The sequence below is a fragment of the Neoarius graeffei genome, chromosome 7 (genome assembly GCF_027579695.1).
Source record: "Neoarius graeffei isolate fNeoGra1 chromosome 7, fNeoGra1.pri, whole genome shotgun sequence".
NCBI classification, from domain to species: domain Eukaryota; kingdom Metazoa; phylum Chordata; class Actinopteri; order Siluriformes; family Ariidae; genus Neoarius; species Neoarius graeffei.
Window position 1 is genome coordinate 3,019,351 of NC_083575.1, and position 19,239 is coordinate 3,038,589.

General features: G+C 47.0%; 1 protein-coding gene across 2 annotated transcripts in view; it reads right to left on the reverse strand.

Annotated features, from left to right (window-relative positions):
• rtn1a (reticulon 1a) overlaps positions 1–19,239 on the reverse strand; it is a 49,058-nt gene that overhangs the window by 20,341 nt on the left and 9,478 nt on the right. The window contains exons 2-3 of one of the 2 annotated variants that reach the window (XM_060925137.1): positions 13,947–14,627; positions 13,128–13,862 (exon numbers count right to left, since the gene is read on the reverse strand). In XM_060925137.1, the coding sequence (XP_060781120.1) occupies positions 13,128–13,862; positions 13,947–14,627 (1,416 nt within the window). Of the gene's footprint in view, positions 1–10,770; positions 10,974–13,127; positions 13,863–13,946; positions 14,628–19,239 lie in introns of those variants that run through there. The other variant, XM_060925138.1, reaches the window with a different exon arrangement.

A 19,239-nucleotide genomic window follows, 5' to 3' on the forward strand; every position in this document is an offset into this window, starting at 1 on the left:
CATACACACTCCTAACACAACATCGCTCGCCTCCATACACACCCCTAACACAACGTCGCTTGCCTCCATATGCACCCCTAACACAGCGTTGCTCACCTCCAAACGCACTCCACAAGCAGCGTCGCTCGCCTCCAAACGCACCCCCCACACAGCATCGTTTGCCTCCAAGCAGACCCCAAACACAGCGTCGCTCGCCACCATACACACCCCAAACAGCGTCACTTGCCTACATACACACCCCTAACACAACGTCGCTCGCCTCCAAACGCACCCCACAAGCAGTGTCGCTCGCCTCCAAGCAGACCCCAAACACAACGTCGCTCACCTCCATACACACCCCTAACACAACGTCACTCGCCTCCATACACAGCCCTAACACAACGTTGCTCGCCTCCAAGCGCAGCCCACACGCGGCGTTGCTTGCCTCCAAATGCACCCCTAACGCGGCATCGCTCGCCTCCAAACGCACCCCACATGCAGCGTCGCTCACCTCCAAGCACACTCCACCCCCCAAACACAACCCAATCACTGCATCGTTTGCCTTCAAGTACACAGGCACTCCCCTCCAAACACAGCCCACACACAGTGTCACTCACCCCATACACACCCCTAACGCAGTGTTGCTCACCTCCAAACACCCCACACACAGCTTCGCTCGCCTCCAAGCATGCTCCACACCCCAAACACTGCGTCATTTGCCTTTGAATACACCGGCACTCCCCTCCAAACACAGCCCACATGCAGCATCGCTCAGCTCCATACACACCCCACACGTAACGTCGCTCACCTCCATACACACCCAGAGGGCTTTCACAGCTGGCAACAAGGAGGAGGTGTGAGGAGTATAGCGTGAACTGAGAGCAACGATTAGGGAGGCCAAGGAAAAGTACAGGAGGAAGTTGGAGTGGAAACAACATGAGAGAGGTGTGCAATGGAATGAAGACCATCACTGGTTACAAGCCAACCAGCAGTGAAGGAGAGGATGGCACTGTGGAAAGGGCGAATGAGCTGAATCTTTATTTCAACAGATTTGATGGAGTGACCCCAACCCACCGCCACTTCTGCAGGATGGCTACAATGACACACTTCACATTTTTCTCCTCTCCCCCGCCTCTTCTTGCCCAACCTCATCTCCATTTCAGGATCTCGCTCACACCTCCTCAACAGACCCCCCTGGCTGAGTATTCCCCCCGAAACATCTTCATCCCTCCCCCACCCGTCACCTCTACACTGAGCGTCAGCGAGGAGCAAGTGAAAAGACAGCTGAAGAGACTCCATGCAGGAAAATCAGCAGGCCCGGATGGTGTTAGCCCCAGGGCCCTGAAGACCTGCGCTCTCCAGCTAAGTGAAGTACTTCAGCATATCTTCAACTTGAGCCTGGGTCTTCAGAGGGTCCCCGTGCTGTGGAAGACGTCATGCCTCTCTCAGGAGTGGCGAGCTGAGGTGAAGTGAGGACCCAAGAGCAGACTCAGAAAACAGGCAGTGTAAAGAGAAAACTTCTTTAATGAAGTAGATGGCAGAAAGGCAAAAGGTACAGTAGGGCTCAGGCAAAAATTGGTAGTCAAAAAACAGGCCAGGAGGTCAAAAACACAGGAGCAGGTAGACACAATCAGGGACAAAAAACAGGACAGAAAAATCTTCACAAAAACTGATGAACACAGGGACAACGGAAATCCAGACAGAGGTAGCAAAAGACACAATTCAAAAGAACAGGCAAGCAAAAACAGGGACAAAAACTGGACAGAAAAACAAGGAGAAATTCAGGCAGGGGGAATCAAGAAGACACAATACCAATGAGCTGTAGCGAGGTGAGGAAAGTCTACAAGAGACAGTCTGGCAAATGGAGTAGCTCCAAACAGTTCTTAAAAAGCCCTGGCTGATGGGAGAGGAGTGGTAGCAGGTGTAAGAGTGCCACTTCAGGAAATGGCTTTCAGTAAGGCAGGACTGAATTCCTGTCCTGGAGCCGGCATGGAAGTCCCACAATCCAAGGCGTGGATGGACTGGACCGGACTGTGACAGTATCCCCCCCCCAACAGGTGCTGCCAGGTGCCTTAGAAAGTGCCTCAGGGCGTTGTTGGTGGAAGTCCGTGATGAGGCTGGGATCCATGATGAACCTGGCAGGAATCCAGCTCCTCTCCTCAGGACCATACCCCTCCCAATCAACCAGGTACTGGAGTCCTTTGCCTCAGCATTGTACCTTCACCAACTTCCTGACGGTGAAGACCTAACCACCATCTATGAACCTGGGAGGAGCAGGGGGTTTGGAAAGTGGGGACAGGGAACTGGAGACAAGAGGTTTGACTTGGGAGACATTGAAAGTTGGGTGAATACGGCGCATGGTAATGGGCAGAGACAGTTTTACAGAGCAGGGATTAATTACCTTGGAGACGGGGAAAGGTCCTATGAACCTGGGAGCCATTTTACGGGAGACCATCTTGAGGGGTGAGTGGAGTGTATTACTCGCTGCCCCACCCGATAGATGGGAGCTGCCAAGTGATGTTTGTCGGCTTGTTCTTTAAACATCTTGACAGAACGTAGGAGCTTTTTCCTGGTCAATGCCCATGTTCTCCTGTAGCAGCGCACAAACATCTGGGCAGAGGGCATGGTGACTACTTCTTGAATGGGGAAGAGTGGTGGCTGGTAACCCAGAGAGGACTGGAAGGGGGAAAGACCTGTAGCAGAGGTGGGTAAGGAGTTGTGAGCGTACTCTATCCAAGGAAGGGTCTTGCTCCAGGAGGCAGCATCCTTGGACACCATGCACCTGAGAGCCACTTCCAGCTCCTGGTTGGCCTGTTCCATCTGTCCATTGGTCTGAGGGTGAAAACCTGAAGACAGACTGCGAGAAGCACCAATGAGTTTACAGAAAGCCTTCCAGAATTTGGCAGAGAACTGGGGTCCACAGTCTGATACGATGTCTGAGGGGAGTCCGTGTAGATGGAAAACATGGAGTATCAGCAATTCAGTGGTCATCTTGGCAGTGGGAAGCTTGGGCAGAGGGATAAAATGAACAGCTTTAGAAAAACGGTTGACAACAGTGAGGATACAAGTATTGCCACCTGAATTGGGGAGTCCTGTGATGAAATCCAGGGCTATGTGTGACCAGGGCCGGTGGGGAACAGGAAGGGGTCTCAGCAGGCCGGCAGAGGGTCTGTTGCCAGTCTTGTTCCTGGCGTAGATGTCGCAAGCTGCCACAAACCTCTGGACATCCTCCTTGATTGATGGCCACCAAAAACATTGTTGGATGAGTGCCAGAGTCCGAGCTGCTCCTGGGTGGCACGCCATTCTGGAGCCATGACTCCACTGCAACACCTGTGCCCGCACAAACAGGAACAAAAAGATGGTTAGGAGGTGCATTACTGGGCCCTGGGTCCTGCTCATGGGCCTTCTGGACCAGGATTTTCACCTCTAACAGAGCAGCCCCCACCAGGCACCGTGGAGATGCCTGGAATGGGGATCTGGAATGGATCTGGAATGGGGAGTATAGGTGCTGACGTGAACCTTCGTTTGAGCTTGGCAAACGCCTTCTCAGCCCCTTCCTCCCAGCTGAAAGGGACCTTGGTGGAAATTAGAGTCATGAGGGGCCCAGCCACCATACTAAAGTTCCTGATGAATCGCCTGTAGAAATTTGCAAACCCAAGAAACCGCTGGAGTTCTCGCCGAGAGGACGGGGTAGGCCAGTCAGCAACTGCCTTGAGTTTCAGGGGGTCCATCTGAATCTGTGCGGGGGAGATAATGAAAGCTTTCTTGTTTTTGGCAGCCAATTTTGATTTAGTTTTAGTCTTAGTCTTTTGGATGAAATGCTTATTAGTTTTAGTCACATTTTAGTCAATTCCATCCTTGATAGTTTTGGTCTAGTTTTAGTTGACGAAAACTAAAAGGATTTTAGTCCAGTTTTAGTCATTCATTTTAGTCAAAAAAATAATTACTTTAAAACATTAAATTAGGCCAATACAGAGATAGGAAATTGTAATCGAGGTTGACAGGTTGTGCATAACATACTGTCTACATAAACGCTGTCTAGTGTGCATGCTCTCTACATAAACGCTGTCTAGTGTGCATGCTCTCTACATAAACGCTGTCTGGTGTGCATGCTCTCTACATAAACGCTGTCTGGTGTGCATGCTCTCTACATAAACGCTGTCTAGTGCACATGCTTTCTACATAAACGCTATCTAGTGCAGACATTCCAAGTCTCCCGGAAGTTCTGGGAGTCTCCCGCATATTGATAGTGGCTCCCTGATGCCCGCAAATTGGATAATATCTCCCGGAATCTAGAGCAAGCGAGCAAGAGCGTGCACGCGAAACATTAATGTCTGCATCGCGCATATGACGGAGTGCGCGAGGGAGCGTGAGAGAGACTGCGTGTGTGCCTATTCATGTAGCGCATGCTAGACAAAGAGCATCCTGATTGGTTTACAGACATCCAAACTCATTTCAGGGAGGTGTCGTGACACCCCCCCACCCCCCCACCCCCCGATGGGGAAAAAAGTCATGCGTCACGACACCTCTCTGAAATGAATTTCTGCAGGTTGGGATGTCTGCTAGTGTGTATACTCCATTGTTCACAGACTCGTGTTTCTGCCTCCATTTAACATGTCGCAATGTGCTGACAGAGCATACACGTCATGATGAACACACAACTAGAAGATGACCACGCTGTCCGTTAATGTAAATATGATGGCTAAACATGCTGCTAACGTTAGAGTAGCCAGGTATGCTGCTGCTCATTTAGACATATTAAGGCACAGCAACAGGTCTGAAAAGCTACATTTCCCCCCATATGTTTCACAGTAATTCAAATATGGGTCAATATATGACAAAGCATTCAGTTGCTGTCCCACCAAAAATCCCTGCAGGATAAGTTTTACTCATGACATGTTAATTGAATTTAAGTTAGCTTAACCAAGCCAACTTTAGCATGAAGCTAGCGGTCCCATTCATTTTCGCCAGGTCATGGTGTTTTGGAAAACTTCATAGGAAATTCATTACAGACCAATTGTTGAGTGACATTAACCAAAGCTAGCAAACGTATACATGATCTGTTAACAGGACTTCTTGTAACGTTAACTTACCGTCGCAGAAATAGCAGCATGGTGAGCCTTTAGATGCCTCTTGAGGTCGGTCATATTCTTGCCACGTAGTTTATAGCCACAGCGTGTACCTCTGTCTCCCACTACAAGGTATTCCGTTTTATTTTCTGCTGGATTATGTGTAAAGTATGTCCATAAATCATCACGTCTTTTCTGCCCACCAAGCCCTTGTGCTGGCGTTGCCAATGGTCCATGAACTGTGTGGCTGCCCCGGTGTGCACTGTGCCCGGACATGCCTGGTGGTGGGCGTGGCCAAACAAGGACAGGATGCAGGTGCATTGCTGATATTTTCAGCATTTGGCAGACAGGTTGCACGCGCCGTTGGAGGAAATGCAATGCATTTTGATAGTCCTATAGCCAACCCACTAACATTTTTGTCTCGGCTCGTCAACGAAAACAACAGATACGTCTCATCATATTTTCGTGATCAAAGAGTTATGTTTAGCTAGTCACTGTCTCGTTTTAGTCATGAACAAAAGGTGCGTTAATCATTTCGTCGTCGTCAGCATTAACGAAAACACTGAATGAAACCCAGAAAGGCGACAGAACTTCTATGGAACTCATTTCTCGGCCTTAACAAAGAGTTTATTTTCCAGGAGTCGCTGAAGGACCTGCCTGACGTGGATGCGGTGTTCATAAGGGGAGCAGGGAAAAAAATCTATATATCGTCCAGATAAACAAAAATATTAAGGTAGTCCCTCAGGACATCATTAACGAGGGCCTGGAAAACCGCGGGAGCATTAGTCAGGCCGAACGGAACCACAAGATATTCATAGTGGCCCGTGGGGGTGTTGAACACCATCTTTCATTCGTCCCCTTCCCTGATCCTCACGAGGTGGTAAGCAATACACAGGTCTAGCTTGGTGAAAATCTGGGCTCCCTGGAGTAACTCAAATGCCGTAGACATGAGAGGTATGGGGTAACGGTTCTTGATGGTGATGTCATTTAGCCTACGGTAATCAACGCAAGGACGCAAGGATTTGTCCTTCTCCACAAAAAATAATCCTTCCCCTGCAGGAGAAGAGGAGGGATGAATAATTCCAGCTGCTAAGGACTCGATGCATTTATTCATGGCTTGCCTTTCAGAAGGAGAGAGAGAGAGAGAGTAAAGTCACCCCTTAGGTGGTGCAGTCCCAGGGAGAAGGTCAATTCCACAGTCATAGGGCCTATGGTTTTAAGTCATTATACTTGGGAGGCATGTTAGAGAGGTCAGGATATTCACCAGTGGTGGGCTGGAGCAGCTCGGTGTGAGGGAGGGCAGATCTCAGGCATGACGATAAACAGAATTGACTCCATCCTAAAATGTTGTTGTTAGTTCAGCTGACATGGGAGTTATGTAGTGTTAGCCAGGGCAGACCAAGAACTATGGGCACAGGGCGATTACTCATGACAAAAAACTGGATGGATTCAGAGTGGTTGCCAGAAATTCTTAAGGTGACTGGGGCTGTTCTATGGGTGATAGTGGTCAGACCAGTACCGTTAAGGGTCAGGACAGTGAGGGATGGGTTCAGAGCCAGTAGTGGAATCCCCAGGCACTTGGTGGTGGTCGAGCAGATCAGGTTTCTGTCAGCCCCTGAATCAGTGAGTGCCTGGAGGTCGTGGGGCTGATTGCCATGGATAATGACTACTGGGAGTAGCGGTCGATCAGTAGGGGGCTGATTTTGGACATTGCCCCTAAACTCACTGGTGGGCTCTTCCTTTTAAAGGGCAAGGTTGGCAGAAATGCCCTAGCCATCCGCAATAAAAACATGCCCTCATATCCCGATGGCATTGTCATTCCTCAGGTGAGATGCGGACTTGGTCTACCTGTATTGGCTCAGCAGAAGGAATGGGAGGCTGAGGGGGAACAAGACTAGTCCGAGTTCTCTCTTTCACCCGCTGTCTGATCCGGGAGTCAATACAACTGGCGAGGTCCATGAGACTGGGGAGATCAGGTGGCAGTTCTCGTGAGGCCAGCTCATCCTTGATGGAGTCTGACAGCCCGTTCAAAAATGCATCAAACAAGGCACTCATTCCAGCCACAAGATGCCGCCAAAGAGCAAAACTCAATCACATAGTCAAAAGCGGACCGGGCACCCTGCCGCAGCCCCATGATTTCTCTTGCTGCCTCTCTGCCAGACAGAGAGCGATCAAAGGTTCGCCTCATCTCCTCTGTGAAATCCTTGAAGCTGGTGCAGCATGGTGCATTGGCATCCCACATAGCTGTTCCCCACTCCCTAGCTTTGCCAGTGAGGAGAGTGATGGTGTAGGCCACTCAGGAACGCTCTGTAGGGAAGGCCAGTGGTTGAAGCTCAAGGGTTAGTGAGCATTGAGATAAAAATGATCTGCAGGTACCTGGTTCTCCATGGTATGGCTGTGGAGCAGGAAGTCTCGGCTCTCTGGAGAAGGCTGGAGCAGGAGCTGGAGGAGCGGTAGGTGAGGGGGGTTGTGTAGGAGCAGACGTTACTTGAAGCTGTTGTAGCTGAGTGGCAAGAAGATTGAGAGTGTCAGAGATTGCGGCAAGGTTTTGATTCACCTGTTGGATGTCCTGTTGGTGGATCCCAAGGAGAGCTCCCTGTTTCTGCACCGCTGCTCTTAGCTGGGCGAAATCTGCTGGGTCCATGTTGGCCAGATTGTGCTGTCAGGAGTGGTGAGCTGAGGTGAAATGAGGACCCAAGAGCAGACTCAGAAAACAGGCAGTGTAAAGAGAAAACTTCTTTAATGAAGTAGATGGCAGAAAGGCAAAAGGTACTGTAGGGCTCAGGCAAAAATCGGTAGTCAAAAAACAGGCCAGGAGGTCAAAAACACAGAGGAGCAGGTAGACACGATCAGGGACAAAAAACAGGACAGAAAAATCTTCACAAAAACTGATGAACACAGGGACAAGGGAAATCCAGGCAGAGGTAGCAAAAGACACAATTCAAAAGAACAGGCAGGCAAAAACAGGGACAAAAAACTGGACAGAAAAACTTGACAAAAAACCAAGGAGAAATTCAGGCAGGGGGAATCAAGAAGACACAATACCAATGAGCTGTAGCGAGGCGAGGAAAGTCTACAAAAGACATTCTGGCAAATGGAGTAGCTCCAAACAGTTCTTAAAAAGCCCTGGCTGATGGGAGAGGAGTGGTAGCAGGTGTAAGAGCGCTGCTTCAGGAAACGGCCTTCAGCAAATGGCCTTCAGCAAGGCAGGACTGAATTCCTGTCCTGGATCCGGCCTGGAGCCAGCATGGAAGTCCCACAATCTAAGGCATGGATGGACTGGACTGGACTGTGACAGCCTTGTCCCTGTACGGAAGAAGCCACATCCTAGTGGCCTCAAAGATTACAGGCCCGTGGCACTGACGTCACACATCATGAAGACCCTAGAGAGAGACATCCTGGAGCAACTCCGGCCTATGGTCTAACCACTTCTTGACCCCCTTCAGTTCGCCTACCAGCCCCATCTTGGAGTAAAGGACGCAATCATCTACCTGGTCAACCAAGTCTACGGCCACCTGGACAAGCCAGCCAGCACTGTGAGGATCATGTTTTTTGATTTCTCCAGTGCTTTTGACACCATCCAGCTGGCTCTGGTGGGTGAGAAGTTGACAGCGATGCAGGTGGATGCCCCACTGGTGTCCTGGATTGTGGATTATTTGACTGGTAGACTACAGTACGTGTGCTTGCAGTGCTGTGTGTCGGACAGAGTGATCAGCAACACTGGGGCTCTGCAAGGGACTGTCCTTTCTCCTTTCCTTTTCACTCTCTACACCACTGATTTCAGCTACTACACTGAGACCTGCTACCTCCAGAAATTTTCTGATGACTCTGCAGTGGTTGGACGTATTACTGGTGGTGATGAGAGTGAGTACAGGACGGTGGTGGACAACTTTGTCATGTGGAGTAGGAACAACCACCTACAGCTCAATGTGTCGAAGACGAAAGAACTGGTGGCTGATCTGAAGAGCATCAGGGCTCCGGTGAGCTCTGTTAACATCCAAGGGGTCAGTGTGGAAATGGTGGAGGAATATAAGTACCTGGACAATAAATTGGACTGGCCCAAAAACGTGGACACGGCATATAGAAAGGGCCAGAGCCGTCTCTATTTTCTGAGACGGCTGAGGTCCTTCAACATTTGCCGAACGATGCTGCGGATGTTCTATGAGTCTGTGGTGGCCAGTGCCATCCTATACACTGTTGTCTGCTGGGACAGCGGCTTGAGGGTGAAGGACACTAACAGACTCAGTAAGATCATCAGGAAGGCCGGCCATGCTATAGGCGAGGAATTGGACTCTCTGACAGTGGTGTTGGAGAAGAGGACACTGTCCAAAATAAAGACAATCTTGGACTGTCCTTCCTGCCCTCTACATGAGGAGCTGATCAGCCACAGGAGCACGTTCAGTAAATGGCTGATTCTTCCATGCTGCACAACTGAGAGACCCAGGAAATCATTCCTACTTGTTGCAGTCAAGCTGGACAATGCCACTGTATAACTGTGAAACACTGTCTTACCATGTATACTTAACTCGGGTGCAATATATGTATGAATCATGTATATAGAATCACTTCCTTTTGCTTTTATTTGAACTTTATTTTATTTTTATTCTTTTTTTAGACGATTTCATCTTCTATTTTCAGACATGTTTACATCTTCTCTGATTCAGGAGCTTTGTAGCAAATTTGAATTTCCCTCCGGGGATTAATAAAGTGATTCTGATAACACAGCATCGCTCACCTCCATACACACCCCTAACACAGTGTAGCTTATCTCCATACACACCCCAAACACAGCGTCGCTCACCTCCAAGAAGACCCCAAACACAGCGTCGTTCACCTCCAAACACACCCCTAACACAGCGTCGCTCACCTCCTAACACACCCCTAACACAGCGTCGCTCACCTCCTAACACACCCCTAACACAGCGTCGCTCACCTCCTAACACACCCCTAACACAGCGTCGCTCACCTCCTAACACACCCCTAACACAGCGTCGCTCACCTCCTAACACACCCCTAACACAGCGTCGCTCACCTCCTAACACACCCCTAACACAGCGTCGCTCACCTCCTAACACACCCCTAACACAGCGTCGCTCACCTCCAAACACACCCCTAACACAGCGTCGCTCACCTCCTAACACACCCCTAACACAGCGTCGCTCACCTCCTAACACACCCCTAACACAGCGTCGCTCACCTCCTAACACACCCCTAACACAGCGTCGCTCACCTCCTAACACACCCCTAACACAGCGTCGCTCACCTCCTAACACACCCCTAACACAGCGTCGCTCACCTCCTAACACACCCCTAACACAGTGTCGCTCACCTCCAAACACACCCCACATGCAGCGTCGCTTGCCTCCAAACACACCCCACATGCAGCGTGGCTCGCCTCCAAACACACCCCACACAGCTTCTCTCACCTCCAAACACACCCCACACGCAGCATTGCTCGCCTCCAAACACACCCCACACAGCTTCTCTCACCTCCAAACACACCCCACACGCAGCGTGGCTTGCCTCCAAACACACCCCACACGCAGCATCGCTCGCCTCCATACACACCCCTAACACAAACACGGCATCGCTCACTGATAAATTCACAAACTCAATGTACAAAAAAGGCTAATGAAGTTTTCCATCACAGCAGTATGGTGCTGAATGTAGCATAAAAGTACTCATACATCATAGCATATAGCTAACACACACGCAGCAGTACCGTGGCCTTTCCAGCTGCTCCATGGACACTCCTTTTTCCCACAATCCATGTTTACTGCTTTCCTCTCTCTTGTTCCTGATTTCTTTTTCTTTGTGTTTTCTCACCGTGTCTGATGCTGAACAGCATGAATAGGCAGAAAGAGTGAACAGAGGGAGGGGTGGAGGAGAGAGAAAGAGGGAGGGAGGGAGGATGGGAGGAGAATCGAATGCGATATGCTACTGACTGTGGAGTGACGATCAGGGGCTTCAGCAAATAGACAGAAAGGGAAAGAGACAGACAGAAGTGGGAGCAATCACATGCTGAACACTGCACTTAAAGTTGCACCTCTTCTGAACCTTATTTTCCATTTTGTGAAATATTTTTTTCAAAAATATGAAAGATATTAATAACAAATTGAACCATATTCATAAAAATAAATGAATGTAAATGTTTATAAATGAAATGTACTGAGAATAAAGAGCTTCATCCTGAGGAGCTCAGTGGTGCGGCTTTATCACCTCAACCCAACCCAACTCATAATGGTTTGATGTGGTAGAGGAACGCCGATACTTTTTCACAGAGTATGGTGTTTTGTTATATTTGCTCGCTCTGTGTGTGTGTGTGTGTGTGTGTGTGTGTGTGTGTGTGTGTGTGGTATGCTACATTAACCATCTAATGACAGTACAATGTTAAATAAATGGACATTTCTGTTGTAATTTAATAAATGTAATTTAGCTTAAATAAAATTCTGTTTATCACATCCCATCTAAATCATCTTTAGAATCTGTCACTGTTGATCTCAGCATCCTTCCCTCCTCCCTACACCCTCTCGCCACAGCAACAGCCAATCACGCCACACGATATCAGCCTCAGCCCCCACCCTTACTGCATCACCATGGCAACTGCAGGACCTGTGTGTGTGTGTGTGTGTGAGAGAGAGAGATGCAGGCAAGAATCTCCAGAATCCTCCTGAAACTGTTATAAAATATGAATAATATAAACCATAATTTTATTATTTTATGATGATAGTGTGTGTGTGTGTGTGTGTGTGTGTGTGTGTGTGTGTGTGAGAGAGAGAGAGAGAGAGAGTGTGAGATGGAGAGAGAGAATTCTCCACACAGTCTTATATATTGCATATTATGTTAGAAAGCAGAACCTAATTATTTCATGATGATGGATCGTGTGTGTGTGTGTATGTGTTATTGCCCTCTGCAGGCAAAAATGGCAGCAAAGAGACAGCAACCTCCTTTTTTTGCATTCTAGAATTTTCTGTTTGTGTGCACCTTGCCCCAGTTTACAATGAGCTTACATAAAATCACGGTTTACAGCATTAGTGCTTTCATATACCAGCATCTTACCTGAAAAAGCTTCTCTCTCACACACACACACACACAGTTCTGAGAAAGTTGACTGTCATCTCGTTAATTTTCCAATATGCAAATATTATGCATTTAAAAAAAAAAATATATATATATATATAGCCGCTTTATCCTTCTACAGGGTCACAGGCAAGCTGGAGCCCATCCCAGCTGACTACGGGTGAAAGGCGGGGTACACCCTGGACAAGTCGCCAGGTCATCACAGGGCTGACACATAGACACAGACAACCATTCACACTCACATTCACACCTACGCTCAATTTAGAGTCACCAGTTAACCTAACCTGCATGTCTTTGGACTGTGGGGGAAACCGGAGCACCCGGAGGAAACCCACGCGGACACGGGGAGAACATGCAAACTCCGCACAGAAAGGCCCTCGCCGGCCCCGGGGCTCGAACCCAGGACCTTCTTGCTGTGAGGCGACAGCGCTAACCACTACACCACCGTGCCGCCCATATATATATATATATATATATATATATATATATATATATATATATATACTATGTGCTGATTTTTATGTAATGGGAGTATTTTGTGTAATTCCTCCTAAACCCACAGGTCAGCAGTACAGACAAAACAAATCAAATATCACGATATATAGATATGATGTCCTCATGTCCATAAAAGCAACTGACCAATGAGCACCTTCTCCTTTAAACTAACTCCACTTCTAACTGCAAAGGGTAACATGTTAACGTAAGCACCATCGTGTCCCATTTGGATCACAAATACTTCTTTAAAGCCTATACAAACTCCACCCACCTATGTTAAAGCTAAAACTAACTCCATCCGTGTCTGAAATCTTAAACTAACTCCGCCCACATTGGTTCAAGCATAAATAACTCCACCCATATCTGTTAAAGCCTAAGCTAACCCCACCCACATCCGTTAAAACCTAAATGAACTACACTTTCATTTGTTAAAGCTGAAACTAGCCCCGCCCACCAATGCTTCACTCCTCTCCTATTTTTGACTGCAAAACTCTATTTCCTTACCCTTCTGTTTATTGAAATTGCGCAGGAAGAGCAGCAGCTCCACCTCTTTAGCATTCCCTTTTTCTTCAGCACGAGTCACCGTGCTTTTATTCCCTCCATCCTCCAGAGGCCGCTGTTCAAAAGACACCATGATTTCAGGCTTGGCTTCAGTGAACATTTGCTCTTCCTGTTGTTGTGGCTGAGGTTTTATTTCCTCTCTCAGTGCTGCACTGGGCTTTTCCTTTTTTTCTTCCTTTACTTTCTGTTCTTTCTCTTTCAGAGGTGGTGACGGAGCGCTGCTCACAGGTGGAGGTGATCTCAGAGGGGAGCTGGGTTTTAGGGTGTACTTCACTACCTGCTCCCTCTTCGGGCTCTCCTCAGAAGCCGACTCGATGAGCAGTTCGCTGTCTAGCTCCGCCTCCCTTTCCTCTCGCAGCAGGCTGTAAAGCGGAGGGTTGCCTTGTTGCACAGTTTCCCCCTTCATGTTCACGGAAACCTTGAATGAATTGTTAGATCTTCCCTTGTTGCCTTGATTCATCTCCACGCCTGATGCTATCGGTTCAAACAGGTTGCCAGGTCTGTCTTTAGTGCTGAACTGCTTTTCACGTTTTGGGGATTCAGGCTCGATTTCGGAGTCTCCGGATTCTCCAGTGTCACAGGGTTTTGTAGGGCCCTTGGTGTCCTGGTAGAGGGCACTGTTGTTCACACACTTCATCCCTACAGGCTGGAACAAGATGTCTGAGGGTGACTCTCTTGCTGCGAGGAGACAGAAACAGTGTGAGAAACAGGACGTTTATGAGGGAAGGTGTGTGCTGCGTGATGTAAGTGGGTGTGGTTTACCTGTAGGGGAGTGGTTAGGGGAATGATTGACAGATGAAGCAGCGCTGTCATCCTCTGGTTCGGACAGTGTTACTGTGGGAACACCTTCTTTCCCCAAACTCAGCACGCTTTCCCTTTCAGACACACCACCTCTTGCTTGCTCGGTTGCTAGGATACAGGAATCTGTTGTTACTGTGATCTTCACTGGACTGGCAGGGCATGGTCTGTTCTCCAGTAACTCATCGTCTGATTGATCCTCCACATACGGGAAGGTGTTTCCCAAGTCTCCCTTCACTGCCAGGTTTTCAGGATTCTTCTCCAGGAAGCTGCCCAAATTGAACACCTCCTTCTCCATCTTCACCTTCAAATCCATGGATCCATCATCATCATCCATGTGGTTCCTTGTTGGCTGCTTTTTTGACCCAGTGTTACTCTGGTTACCAAGGTCACAAAGGTTGTCACTTATATCCATGTAGTTATAGGACTCGCTTTTTTGGGTGTGGAGGTCACAGGAGTCACCAGGGGTCATCCCAATTCCAGAGTCGCTCCCCAGAGGAGCGAGAGGAGAACGATCATCCTGGGAGGAGAAGAGAGGAATGCTGGTGTTGAATGGGTTTGAGGAGGAGAAGTTGGAGGAGAGGAGGGAGGTGTAGAGGTCACTCTGCTCAAAGGAAGAGTTCAGGAACGGATCAGGCACAGAGTCTGAGAGAGAGAGAAAGAGAGAGAGAGAGAGAGAGAGTGAGTATCAATGTGTATATCAGTATCAGAGCAGATACAAGGCTGTGTTTCAACATGTGCCTGTCTACTTCCCCTAGTTCCCTCATGAAAGATGGGATGTGAGCAGATTTAAAAAAGCACACATCACTCTTATAAAACTAGCATCCTGCTTTTTTTTAATCAAGGGTCACTCGTGCACCACAACGCAACCTTTAAAACGTAATAAACACATCACACTTTCACTTTTTTTTTAACCCTTTGGTGACTGACCCCTTGAAAATCGTTCCTCCAGGAACGATGACGTTTCAGTTGTCAAGACAACGGAAAAACTAAAACTAAAGTTACAACGTTTATCAACAAAACAAGTTACAACAAAATCTTTCTGTTTTGTATTTTAGTTTTTCCGTTGTCTTGACAACTGAAACGTCATCGTTCCTGGAGGAACGATTTTCAAGGGGTCAGTCACCAAAGGGTTTTAAACCAGTGAATGCATCCAGAATGAATACATCAGTATGGTTGCTTTAATAATTTGGTTTCCAGAATAAATTAGAAGTAAATTAACGATTACTTTAATGACACTCTTCCAGAGATTTATGAACAAATTAATCCATTACACAATTACAGAAGAGCAATCGATCATTATAATGGATGATTTTTGAGGAACTAACTCAACACAAATGTCTGCTCATCGAACACACTTCCCTCCAGATGATAGTAGAAAGAAGCTCTTCATAGAACCGTGAAGAACTGGAGATGCACAGGAAAAGCAGAAATGGGTACACAAATCCCACCCACTCCCAGCCAGGCCCCGCCCACTCAGCAGCATTTATCCTCAGTCCTCAGTGAACTGTTGTGTAACCATGCAGCACTTCTTCATTCCCACAGTCTGAGAGACAGCGTGGGCCACCTGCTATAAATAGACACCTATCCTGTGTGTGTGTGTGTGTGTCAGAGGAAAAGGACTTAAAACTCCAACTCGTGTAGAAACACTGTGGTATTCTGCCAGATTGTTTCTGTCTTACGTCTAGCCAACACACACACACACACACACACACACACACACACACACACAGATAGAGTGATGATTATTTCTAATCTCAGGTGATGTTAATTCCATTAATGTTTATGTATACAGCACTTCTAACTGGACACTTTGTCACAGTGTGTCAGTTCTGCGCGCTGTGGTGCGTGTACCTGAAAGCGCACCTCCTGCGTGCGCGCCGCTAACAAGGCGCACCTGAACTCTATTAGAGAACTAAGGGTTGGCCTATTTAAGGACTGCGCTGATGCTAAGACATTGCAAAGTATTACACTATGGTCAGTGCGCATTACCGAGCCTTTTTTCCCGCGTTTGTGGTTTTCTTGGCTTCTTGACTCCTATTCCTGTTTCTAGTTCTCATTCTCGTTTTGCCTCCGACATCCTGTTCACGCCTCGACCGACCCTTTGCCTGTTTTCTTGTTTATGGCCTTGCCTGCCGAATTGGACCGTTTGCTGTTGTGTGTTTTTCATGCACTTTACGTATAGATCGCACTTTATTCAAATAAACGCTTCTGCACTTATATCCGCCTCTCTTGCACACTTGACACAGTGCAGCGGTACAGACCGATTTTGATCCGAATGAGTCAGAGATGACAGTGATGAGGGGGGGAAAAAAAATTCCTGAGAGAACATGAAAAAGAAAATTCTCGATAGGAACCAAATGGTGGGTCGGTCTGGAGCAAAATGCCAGAGCTGATTTTGGTCACAGACCAGCTGTGGGTTGAATGCAGTGTAAGAGTCCTGGGATGAGCAACAGGAGAGTGTTTCTGATTCCAGCAGCAGCTGTTTGACACACATCTACAGAATCCAGGTGAAATTAAGACTCAGGAACAGGTGAGGGGGAAGCCATGGCCAGATGGTTAGAGAAACAGCTTTGGGACCAAAAGGTCACTGGTTTGATTCCCTGAACCAGCAGGACTGGCTCAAGTGCCCTTGAACAAGGCACCTAACCCTCAACTGCTTCGACAAGAGTGGTGGTGTACCTGGTGTCTGATTAGCCAGAGAAAAACTGATGTGATTATCAATTTGGGCAAAAACCTGGCCGTAACTAACTAATTAACAAACAGGTGAGAGTTGAACATGAACTTTCCATGATAACACTGATTGACCGTGTTTGGGTTCGAGTGTGCTTTTTATTTCTGACTCATCTGTTCCTAACTGTGGACTCTTCATGTAATATATACTAGTAAGGCAAGGCAAGTTTATTTATATAGCACATTTCATACACAGTGGCAGTTCAATGTGCTTTACAGAAGTAAAAGCAAAACAGTAAACAATAGAGAATAAAATAAATGGGGAAGAAGAGAGAAAATAAGAATTAAACAATAGTAGAAATAAAATGAAGTAAAAGTTCAGTAAAAAAAACCCCAGCAGAATAAAAGAATAAAAGTTAAGTAAAGTTTAAAACATGCAGAGACTGTAAAAGTTAAGTAAAGTTTAAAACGTAAAGATGACAATATTAATCAGTTAGCAGAAAGCATCTGAGAACAGCTTGGTCTTTAGTCTAGATTTGAAGCTGCCAACAGCAGGAGCATTTTTAATGTCCTCTGGCAGTTGGTTCCATAGCTGTACTGCATAGTAGCTAAAAGCTGCTTCACCACACTTTGTTTTAACAACAGGTTTTACCAGTAAATTTTGCTGCTGCGATCTGGTAGATCTGATTGGGTTAGGCCGCTGCAACATATCAGAGAGGGAATTGGGCCCTGTACCATTTAGACATTTGTACACCAGCAGCAATGCTTTAAAGTGCTGATGACACGAACATGACTCTATGCAATTTCTTAAATAAACTATACAACATGGCAAACATGTTAGATTTCTGTTATAATTACGTGAAAAGAAGCTGTTGTTACGCAAATATCCAACTTTTAATTGCACAGCGCAAGAAAACTGGGTCCGTGGCTCGTGGCCATGTTGTGACGTCAGCGGAAGAACACACTGCGGTTCACTGGCTGTTCTACTCTGGTTCTACTCAATGGAAATGGCGCATGAAAACCCCGGTGAACTCTCTAGTGCTAGCTCTTCCTCTTCTGAGAGTCTAGAATTGTGTTGATCTCTTCCGAATAGAATCTATGATAGTCTACCCTCTTTACCCTTTGCCTCTCGTTGCTAGGCGGCAGTTACATGAAAGCCGCAAGCTTTCACAAGCAAATACATGACTGATATCATGCCGACTTTATGATTACATTTATGATTATCATGTAGAATCTATAGCTCTACGTACCTTTATCTTATGTCATTTCACAACACATGTTCTGACAGGAGGACTGTCTTTGGATCCGGCATAGCTACTAGTAGACCCCCTCCGGAATACTGGCAGTGTTGCCAGATTGGGAGGTTTCCCGCCCAGTTGGGCAGTTTCAAGTGCATTTTGGTGGGTTTTGAACATATTTTGGGCTGGAAAACGTCAGCAGTATCTGTTGCCAGCCCAAAATATGTTCAAAACCCACCAAAAAGCACTTGAAACCGCCCAACTGGGCGGGAAACCTCCCAATCTGGCAACACTGTGTAGGCACTGCTGATGGTAGTAACACACGTTTGTGCTGAACTGAACACCCAAGAGATTCTTTTAAGCTGGGAAGGGTGTCAAAACAATCCAAATCGAAGTGTTCAGAGCACAGGACAGATGTTGGTGAGGGCTCCCACTTGTCACGAGTGCACCTGACTTGCTTCACCCACTTCGCATGCAGCTCGGGATCTCTGGGAAACCTGAATAAACTTACCCCATCCTTGTGGGTTTTGGAGCAAAAGCCGGCAACACAACGCAAAGGCATAATAACTATATATATAATAATGTCTAATAAAAATACTAATAATGATAAACTGAACACCTGTCGCATCAACAACAAACTGGTAAGTTAGGAGGAAGGTTCTTTCGCTGACGTCATATAGCTCCTCCTCCTCCTTCGTCTCCTGGGTGCTGCAGCCCCGTCAAATTTGCCCAAATAGCCGCGTTTATCATCATAACTTGTAAAATAGGCGCCTTCGTGAATTAATATATGGATCATCGGGAATTACTTTTTATGTTATAAAACATCGCCAAAGATGTCAAAAACGTGTCATCAGCACTTTAAAGTCAATTCTGTAGCTTACTGGAAGCCAGTGAAGGGACCTTAGAATTGGAGTAATGTGCTCTGTTCTTTTTGTTCATGTGAGAACCTTCGCCGCTGCATTTTGAATCACCTGAAGTCGTTTGATGGTCTTTTTTGGCAGGCCTGTGAAAAGGCCATTGCAGTAATCAACCCTACTAGAGATGAAGGCATGTATAAGTTTTTCCAGATCATTTTTTGACATAAGTCCTCTTAGTTTGGAAATGTTTTTTAGGTGATAAAATGCCGATTTAGTGATTGCTTTCATGTGACTGTCAAAGTTTAGCTCGCTGTCAATGAAAACACCAAGATTTTTAACCATATCTTTTGTTTTAATCCCCTTTGTGTCAAGAATAGTGGTAATCCTGAGTCTTTCATCTTTTTTCCCAAATAGAATTACTTCTGTTTTATCTGAGTTCAGCTGAAGAAAATTTTGTGACATCCAGTTGTTGATTTGGTCGATACACTG